Source organism: Prionailurus bengalensis, chromosome D1 (genome assembly GCF_016509475.1).
Source record: "Prionailurus bengalensis isolate Pbe53 chromosome D1, Fcat_Pben_1.1_paternal_pri, whole genome shotgun sequence".
NCBI classification, from domain to species: Eukaryota; Metazoa; Chordata; class Mammalia; order Carnivora; family Felidae; genus Prionailurus; species Prionailurus bengalensis.
In genome coordinates, this window is record NC_057346.1 from 71476819 (window position 1) to 71487262 (window position 10444).

At 38.9% G+C, this 10444-nt stretch overlaps 1 protein-coding gene across 1 annotated transcript in view; it reads left to right on the plus strand.

Moving 5' to 3' along the window:
- Positions 1 to 10204, plus strand: part of PDE3B (phosphodiesterase 3B) — a 172952-nt gene extending 162748 nt beyond the window's left edge. The window contains exons 13-16 of the mRNA XM_043580732.1: positions 1431 to 1634; positions 3468 to 3629; positions 6455 to 6710; positions 7639 to 10204. Coding sequence (XP_043436667.1) covers positions 1431 to 1634; positions 3468 to 3629; positions 6455 to 6710; positions 7639 to 7853 — 837 coding nt within the window. The 3' untranslated portion in view covers positions 7854 to 10204. The remainder of the gene's footprint in view (positions 1 to 1430; positions 1635 to 3467; positions 3630 to 6454; positions 6711 to 7638) is intronic.
- Positions 10205 to 10444: the final 240 nt, after the last annotated feature.

Below are 10444 nucleotides of genomic sequence, written 5' to 3' on the forward strand. Positions count from 1 at the left end.
AAGTACCAACTTTTAAGTATATAATACCAGTACTAATAACTTTAATCACAATGCTGTACATTAGAGCCCCAGAACTTTGTGCTGTAACCAGACGTTTGTACCCTTTGACCAACATCTTTCTACTTCCCCCACCCCCTGGCAACTACCCTTCTTGCGTTTCCATGAGTTCAGCTTTTTTAGATTCCATATACGAGAGATATCAAACAGTATTTGTCTTTTTTGACTTACCTCACTTAGCATAGTGCTCTCAAGGTCCATCCATGTTGTCTCAAATGTCACGATTTTCTTCTTTCTCATGGCTGGATAAATATTCCATTACACACACACACACACACACACACACACACACACACACACACGTATCGACACACATATACATATAGACACACACCACATTTTTGTTCATCCATCAGTGGACATTTAGATTGTTTACAGACTTTATATTACAAAGTTTAAATCATCACTGCTTTCATAAAATGCTGTAAAAAAACAATCAAATGGTGTTAAGTATCTATGCTTACGTTTAGACTATAGCTAATTTTCACAAATAACATGTAAACCTATTTAAGCTCCCAGAATATATATCTTAATGTAGATTGCATTCTATTTTTATCTGTCCTTCTTTCTCATTAACAAGAAGCTTTATGAAAACCAGGAGACAGGTTTTTATGTTTATCCCTAGCCTTTAGCACTGGCTGTGAAAGTTTTTAAAATAATTACTGTGCTTATTTAATAACCTTTTTAATTGCTCAATTTTTAGAGGTAGAAGAGGCTCTGACAAATCTATAAGCCAGCGTTTTTTAAAATCTGTATTCTAAAGTTCTAGAGTACTGAGGGACTTCCACTGAAATGAGGTGGATGAACAGTGAAGGGTCCCATTCCACTTGAACCAGAGGATTTGTGCTTTTACCTGTGTCCTGCTTCTCGCTTACTCCCAGGGACAGTGTCAGGATGGGAGTACAGGCTGTGTCCTTCCCAGGCATGCGGGACTGCGACTCACCCGGGACACTGCTCCTGCCTCTTCTTTGGTCCTCACCACAATGACTCCGTGCTAGCTGAAGAAGAGAAATGTGTCCTTAAATCTGCGTGTCTCTCTAATGACTTTCCTAACAGAAGCTTTACTGATTTAATGAAGTGGACCTCAGATATCAACTTTATGTCTCTTGAGGGCAGCATGGTGTCTGCAAAGATGAACTTTGGAGACAAATTACCCTTTCACCTACTAGATGTGCATGCTGGAAAGGGGTATCTTCCCCTTTCTGTACTTCAGTAAACTCATTTAGAAAATTATCACAACCCTTCTTCACAGATATTAAAATGCTTGGCATATAGTAGTTACTCATTGTTTATACTCTTCCAACCTAACTCTGTTTATTATTAAAGATTACTATCTCTGAGATGTCTGACTCATTTTCCTTATTACTTTTCAGGCAGTTTTGTACAACGACAGATCTGTTCTAGAAAATCATCATGCCGCATCAGCTTGGAATCTATATCTTTCTCGCCCAGAGTACAACTTCCTTCTTAATCTTGATCACGTGGAATTCAAGCGCTTTCGTTTTTTAGTCATTGAAGCAATCCTTGCCACAGATCTTAAAAAGCATTTTGATTTCCTTGCTGAATTCAATGCCAAGGTTTGTGTACATATTAATGTCTGGCTTCAAAGATGGAAATCTTTATTGTCAGTATTACTGATACGTGTTTTTTAATGCTAAGTTAGAGTTAATACTACTCATAAAGTCATAGTGAGACCATATGCAAGACAATATATGCCAATATTTTTTAAATAACATTTATTATAACATGTCCTAAAAAGACTGTCACTTGCTACATTTCTTTTCTGACACATAGACTTATAACTTTCCTTCACATGGTGATAAGCCAATTAATGATGCAAAAAGCTTTTAGGGGCAGAGTGGAGAAAGTTGTGCACAGTGCCAACTAAGGTATTTTACGAAATTGAAGATGGGCTTCTCAGCCAGTTATACTTACCTCACTGCACCTGTTCATCCCCTCTTCACATTAGTGTTTAGCTGGCTGGTGTAGGAGAGGACTGTCCACTCTTCCACTGGAGTATAATGCGCTCATTGAAGAACGGCTGGGGTTGCCCACTGTGCGCGGTCGTCCAGCACAGAGTAAGGAAGGAACGGGTGAAAGTCCCTGCCGTTAAGAATTCGCATTCAATAGGGAATTGAGAATCACTGCCCTCATGTGATAGTGCTAGTCACTGGCATGTGTTCTACCCCTGAGACGTCAGGGATGGAAAATGCTTTACAGACTCAGAGATTTACACAGCTTTACAGATTCTTGAGGGAAGGATGCTCTCTCTTTGGCTGGCAGGAAGCTGTTATTCCCTTGATGACATTTGTGACCTAAAGGAAAGGTGCACCTTCAGGGTAGAGGAACTGGTAACAAAGGAATACTAGATTTAACCCGCCGGGTGGAGACCCTGTATGTGGCTGTCATGATATTAATAAAATACTTAGAAAAATAAAAAGATTTATATGCCTTCAAAATTATTTTATCATTGTATAGCTCTGTTAACTTTTATTTAATAATAAAAATCCATTTAAGTGCTCAAGTCAGAGTAACAGATGTTTGTTTTTATAGGTCCAAGATCAGCTAGCCCAGTGCTTTTGAATCTGTGTTCCTCAGAGGTTTCTATTCTGTAGTCTCTCAGGAAAATGTCACATGAGTGGGGCTCTAGATCTCCTACACGGGTTCAATCAAAACAGCTCTCCTTTTTAGTGTTTTCTATAGTGACTTTGACAAAAGGGTTTGGTGCCTAAGACACTGCTAACGTTCAATAACCACTGATCTGGGCCATGTACTTTATTTTTTACAAGAGAAAATTTGAGTTTTTGGAAGGCATAGTAAGTTGCCTACTTAGTGATGATAATTACCATTTATTTAAATAACAGTGTTAGCATATACTGTGATCTAGGCATTTTTCATTTATTAATCCTCATGGCAATATGGCTAGATTGGTACTACTTTTCCTATTTTATAGATGAAGAAATTTAGATTCAGGGAGATGAAGTCATTTTTCCAGTATCACACAATGAATAAATCGAGTCAGGATTTGAAACCATTGAGATCAACTTTTAAAACTTGTCTTCTTTCAACTGTGCCATATTTTCCTTTCACAGCTAAAGCCAACTTCTCTTTAGACTTAAGTGTTCTGTAAAATTATAGTGTATATTATATATTAAATTATATATTAATTACATATGTAATATATACACAAGTTATAATTTTGTGGTAATCACACATATTGAAACCACAGTTTCTGTTTTTATGATGTTCTGCTTCCTTAGAAACAAAATTAGAACAACACTTCAAAGTGTCATTCTACCATTAACCCATATTCCTTCCTATAATTTAGACAGGAAATAGTTTTAAGATACTTTTGGGGGCAAAAACCCAACTCCCGTGCCCTCAAAAGCTAAAATGTTTTTCCAACACAGGCCAATGATGTAAACAGTAACGGTATAGAATGGAGCAATGAAAATGATCGCCTCTTGGTATGCCAGGTGTGTATCAAACTGGCAGATATAAACGGCCCAGCGAAAGTTCGGGACTTGCATTTGAAATGGACAGAAGGCATCGTCAATGAATTTTATGAGCAGGTAGGTTGAAACGTGAGATTGGAGGGATTTTTGAGAGCCGCCATCTGAAGATGCTAGTCTTTGGGATTTGGGTAAGCTACATCGAGTGTTTGACGTCTGTTTGCCGTGACCAAAAATGGTTAGAAGTTGTTGAATTTGCTCTGGTCTTAGTGTTTTCTCAGCTCTGTTTTGCTCTTGCTGCTAAAACTTAAAACAAAAAATATCTTATTGCCTATCTGACATGGGTCGAATGTCCCTTGAGTCAAGAGGTAAGGCTACATTATGATCCCAAGATTGCTTTCAAAACCCTGAGTGCCTGCAACCTAGGATCATTTATTTCCAGATGCAAATGTTTTTAATTGATTCAGGGTATACTTAGATGATATATTAAAGAATATCAATCCATTTCCAATTCTGCTGCAGAAAGACTGCCTTAGAAACATCAACTGGATAAAAGTCCTGGCAGAGGGTAAGACATTTGAGGGCTAGAAATGGAGATAAAGGAGTTATTTCGTGGTTTTAAGGATTCAAAGATATGAACATGCTCTTGTAGGTTTTAAAATCTTGCCTTTAAAATAATACTGTACCCGAATGCACTTGTATGCCCAACATGCAGCAAAGCCAATCACTGAGATATTGAGTGAGCAGCAAGGAAAGGGTTGGAGAAGTAGCCACACTAGGAGATTGGAGCTCAGGCCTCAAATTTGCCTTCTCAGAGTGGAAGAGTGTGGAATATTTAAAGGCAAACAGAAAGGATCTGAGCAAAAGGGAGCAGAGCTATGTATTTCAAAATCAGATGAAGGAAGTTAATAAGTAGAGAAGGTTGAAGTTCATTTAGACCCAATTTATAATATACCTTTTTTTGAAGTTTTTTTTTTTTTTATTTTGAGAGAGCAAGCAGGGGAAGGTCAAAGAGAGAGAGAGAGGTAGAGAGAGAATCCCAAGCAGGCCCCACACCACCAGCATGGAGTCTGACACAGGGCCCGAACTCACCAACTACAGGATCATGACCCGAGCCAAAATCAAGAGCCAGATGCTCAACTGACTGAACCACCTAGCTGCCCCTATAATGTGATTATTTTTAAAGTATACAGAATTCTCATTACACAAAGTTAGAATCCATGCTGGGAGGTTGAATCCCAGGTTCTTTTTTTTTTTTTTTTTTAACCAGCAATGTGATCTAGGATAAATTACTTAACCTCTCTGCGCCTTAGTTTCTCCATTGATAAAATAGGAATATTTGATGGGATCACCTCATAAGATTGCTGTGAGTATTAGATGAATTAATAAAGTTCTTAGAACAGTTCCTGACACCCAAATGATCAATAAATGTCAGCTTTTGTAATTCCAGGTTTATTACTAAACATATTATTTCAGACAATTTTATTTAAGTTTCATTATTCGTCTTTAGAACAAAAGGTCATCTGACACCCTACCACATGGAGTTATCATGAAGGTTAAATGTGCTAATCTATAATGAAAGTCCTAGTCAACCTGCATCAACACTATTAAATTTCTTTCTCCATCTGGTTATGCTGTTAAACATCTTTTGGGTACAGATGCAAAATTCTAACCTTGACCAACTTTTAATTTTTTTGTTATCTTAGTTATCCTGTCTTTATACTCCTATATCCATTTAAGTGCCATGGGCTTAGAAAAACCAAACTCATTTAAAAAAAAAAAAAAGCAAAATTTAGGAAATTGTAGAATCCTGTGGGTAAACCCACCTAAGCTTTCTTTTTGGCAAACAATGGTTTTCTTCCTCACAGAAGATAAAATCATAGATTTCTAATCATGGGGCAATCACTAGGACAGTTTCTGGTTGTTTCCCTAGGACAATGCTGGCTCATCACATGGACACTCCTTGCCTACACAGTTTATACATTCTAGAGATTATTCATTCCCCACCAGTTCAAATCCTAGGAATGAAAATGTTCATCGTATCCTTTGGGGAATGCTCAGTACTGTGCTAAATACTTGACATAATATTGCTTTTCATCCTCAGAGCAACCTTTAAAGTAGATTATTCAGATTTTACACATGAAATGGGCATAGAGCTTGCTCAACACCACACAGGTTGTTGGTGGCAAAAGCAGGCTTTGAAACCACATCTGTCTGAGCTCCAATTGTGCTCTCTGAAGCCCTGGAGGGCACAGTGGGAGGGTATCAGAGGGCAGGCACGGGAGTGCTCCTTCTCTCCTCTCTCTTTCTGTCTGTTTTACATGCTAGGTTTTCTGATTCAGATTCATTAAAAGGATCTGCTATTAGAAAAGAGCAGGGTGTTGAAAGGCACTTACAAAATTCAACCCTACACATTGGATGTACAGAGTTTCCATGATACCATCTCCCCTTAGGAGAAGGGGAATCTATACGCGACATAGAATTTTGCAGGTTGTTAGATTCATTGATTTTTTTTTTATGTATATTTTTCCTGTAAACTGGTGAAGTGTGAAAATAGTCTCAGAATTTCTCAAATATTGGAGGAATTCTTATAGTTAAAATGACAGTAATTAGACACTTCCTTGTAAAAATTATTTTGATGTGGACTATGCATATTTAGAAACCTTAAGACAGGGGTGCCTAGGTGGCTTAGTTGGTTAAGTGTCCGACTCTTGATTTCGGCTCCCGTGCATGATCCCACGAACAGGGAGATGGAGCCCCACGTTGGGCTCTGCACGGACAGTGTGGAGCCTGCCTGAGATCCCCTCTCTGGCCCTCCCTTATTCACACATGCACTCTCTCAAAATAAATGAATAAAAACTAAAAAGCAAGATAATTTTAACAGCAAAGCTCAGTGGTTATTCTTTCAGTAGTTACAAATGTACTTTTCTTTTTTAAATGATCAGGGAGATGAAGAAGCTAATCTTGGTTTGCCCATCAGTCCCTTCATGGATCGTTCTTCACCTCAACTAGCAAAACTCCAAGAATCTTTCATCACCCACATAGTGGGGCCTCTGTGTAACTCCTACGATGCTGCCGGCTTGCTGCCGGGTGAGTGGATAGAAGCAGAAGAGGATGAAGATGCCGAAAGTTGTTATGATGAAGAAGAGGGCGAAGAATTAGACACAGATGATGAAGAAATAGAAGACAACTTAAATCCTAGTAAGAATGGAGGGATATTATAAATTCTCAAATGGATATTTGCAGTTAATAACCCTAAATTTGGATCTTTAAGATACAGATTCTGTAGTTCTGTCTGGAGTAACTAGTAGCTCAATGTTCAGATTGAATAGTCTCTTGAGTAACTCCTGGGTGCCGTGCTGATGCCACGACACACGGTCTTGGTTGAAGTAGCAGCTCTCTGGGCATTGTCCTCCAGCCAGTTCGCTTCAGGAGGTTCTACCTGTGCAGCACAGTAGGGCTGTCACCGTATCTGACTGTGTGAGGTGAGTGGGCTCGAGGGGCCAGTCCTTGGACACCTGCTGCCTTTCTGGCTATAAATGAAATCCATTATTTGCTCTTTAAAGTTGAATTTAAATGAAATTATATCCGGCACTCCAAGCATGCTATAGCTGAGAACAGAGAGCATAATTACGAAGAACTAGCCCCCCACATCCCCAGTTGTCTTCAGGATCAGTATAGTGAAGAGTGGTTTTCTGCCACCACCATGTGAGCATCATCTCGGGCAAATGACTGGCTTCCAAAAATTATTTCTACTCATTGAAGCCGTAATAAGTGTGTTTAATTCAGTACCTAAGTCCTAAAAAAACATTGTTTAAGTGCATTTTTTTATCACTTGAAATTTTAGTACTGCCCTCCCCTCTCACCCCACCCAGTCTTCCCTAATCCCTTTCTCTGCTTCATTTTCATCTGTTCATATTTAACCCCATCTTGTGTTTTGCTTCTTCATTTGCTTTTCTAGATCTTTCCATTAGAATATGAGCTCCATGGTGCAGAGATTATCTTACTGCATATTACTACAACCCCAGCGCCCTAGAGAAATGCCTGGAAAGTAATAGGCACTCAGGTATTTAGTGAATGAATGAATTGTATTACTAGGATTAAAATCTGTCTGTTTTAAACTTCACAGAACCACGAAGGAGGAAAGGCAGACGGCAAATATTTTGTCAGCTAATGCACCACCTCACCGAAAACCACAAGATATGGAAGGAAATCATCGAGGAAGAAGAGAAATGTAAAGCTGATGGGAATAAACTGCAGGTGGAGAATTCTTCCTTACCTCAAACAGATGACATTCAGGTCATTGAAGAAGCAGATGAAGAGGAGGAGAGACTGTTTGAATAAAAGACATCTTCAAGAAGTCCCGAGGGCCATGCCCAGGGTCAGAAGTCCTCGCCTGGCACTGACCATGCGGACTCGCAGCCGACCGCTCCCAGGTGGACGGGCCTGAGGACCGCGAGAGGACCCTCGCTGCGCTGGCAGCTCCCCGGTCCTGTGCACTTGCGGCACACGGACACGGACCGGACGAGTGTTCGTAGAGCGGGGCTTCCGTCGGTCGTGTTGCGAAGCTCTTCCTCGATGCCTCCACTGGTATCTACTTTGTCGTAATAACGCTTTGCCAGGTAGTAAGCTCTTACTTCCAGGAGGGGTAGCTAGAACTAAAAATTCACGGGACCTCAGTTTCCAAGATGGCCAGAACTTTGCTTTCATGAAAACATTTTCCACATGTGTCTTTTAGGTCTTTGAATGTGTGTGTCGGGGGCGGGGTGGGGGGGGGTAGAATCTGTGCCTGCCTAAAAAAGAACCCCGTGTTTGCCTTTCTGAGGGATCCGTTCAATGCAGTACACTGGCCAATGCCGTTCTCCCAGCTACGTTTATCCGTGAAAGACTGAAGGACGTTTGTCAAACACGACAAAATCCAGGCGCATCAGTTTGATGCTTTTCACCGTCGTGAGTTACCTTCTACGTGTGTTCTATTTCTGCTCCGAGTATTCAGGTTTGCCGTGGACAGAAGTCTTAATTCCAGTCTCACTGACTTCATTCCGTGGTTGAATTTTTAAAGCTGTTCAGGTTTAAAAATGAAGGAATTGTTTAGTCAAAACTGTTCTTAGTACTCTTGCTCAGGATTAGTATTTTTCAATATTTAGTTAATATAAACAGACTTGTCAGAAGAAAAGAATGGTCCTAAAGATGTTAACTTTTTGTGAAGTGAGCATTTTCTCTCAGATCTCATAATTTGAGACTAATTGAAGTGGAGGAAAAGGAGAGGTCTTTTGCCTTACTGCAAAAATCAGACGAAGCTAATCCTATCGAAGATAAAGAACAAAAGCACTGGTAGGAGTTCTAAAAGGCACAGTGAATAATCAGAATATGTGCTTATCTCTAGGTCCAGATCTTAGGTGTCATGTTTAGTCACCGTAAAACTGATGCTAATCTTTGTTCATTTCCTCCTGCCTCGAGACTACATGACAGAAGTGACCTATGACTACTTAGTACTTCGAGAGCCCAACTGCAAGTCTAATTTTTAAGAAAGTAAATGGTGGGAAGACTTAATTGCAAAGAAAATGGTTATTTACAATATTCATGAACTCCTAGGGTACAGATAGCAAGATGGTAGACTACTTTGTTTTTTTATTCTTGGAGACCATATTTTGGATCCATGTAGCTTTTGTAGACGGTAAAAACATTAATTTCCCAAGATGATTTATTTACCTATGATGTCAGGCAGTTTCTTACCTACCTGGAATATTTGGCGTATCTCAAAGATATTAAAGATCTATAGAAGTGTTGGAAGTTTTGATCTTGTATAATATTTAATGAATCACCAAGCTTTATTTATTAGACATGTTGAGTGCTCAGTTCCTTCCTGCCACTTTTGCTACCACTGCCACATGATTTGTAACCTGGTCGCACATTACTAAGTAATAAAATTTTAACTAATTTATTGAGTTTGCACTTACAATGTATATATCCTGTGCTTTTATTTCTCTAGTGCACCTTTTGCATCCTAGGTATACTTCTGCTATTGCAAAGCCCATGTGTATAAAATCACATGTGCTTACATGCTTAATGAAACTCAGATTTCCTTTCTATTTTATTAAAATTTTGTATTGGGGTTAATGTATATATTTTCTCAAAAGGAATGTCTTATTAAAAATACTATTACTGAGAACTCCTTTTTAAATAACTTTTAAATTATTTACTCTTTGCTAAATAATTGACATGTTAAAATAGCCCAAAGAAACCTAAAACAAATTCATAAATTGTAAGAAATGAATGTGACTATATTAAGTACAGTGCTATGCTATTAAATGAAATCTTACTTGAAAAATTGCCACAAGCCATATTACATATCCTATTTTGGTTACTACTGAATCAGACTTTTATTTTAACTTTCATCATGAGTTTACTATTGTTTTAAACTCACTGGTCTTAGAAATCTTGTAGTGCTGTAATATATTTATGTGCTTAGTGATACATTCTTTCTCCATAAAAAAAAAATTTTAAAGTTATTTCCTGATTTGAAGGCTGTTTCCTGCTATTCTTACTTTGTTGGTGCTGTTGACTTTTTCTGTTCTTATAAGAATCCTGTAAACTCTAGCACTGCTGAACTCAAAAATTTCTTCTCTCTAGATTGCATCTCATAGGAACAAACTTCACAAAAGAGATGAATAAAGCCAACTCTGGTTTCCTTATTATAGTTGCCAGACTAATCTGAACAGCTCTAGAGGGTGGGTGGGGATGGCGATTGGCCTGTGGAGCGGGGATGAACAGCTTCCCAGAGGAAAAAGTGATTTACCTTGGAGATAATTGCTTGTGGAAAGGAAACAACACTATGTGTAGAGGCCAAGACAAGAACTATCCTCACACTGGAGGGGGCCAAAGGAGGTTTAGAGTGACTGGAAGGGAATAGTAGAGAGAGAGTGACTAATGAA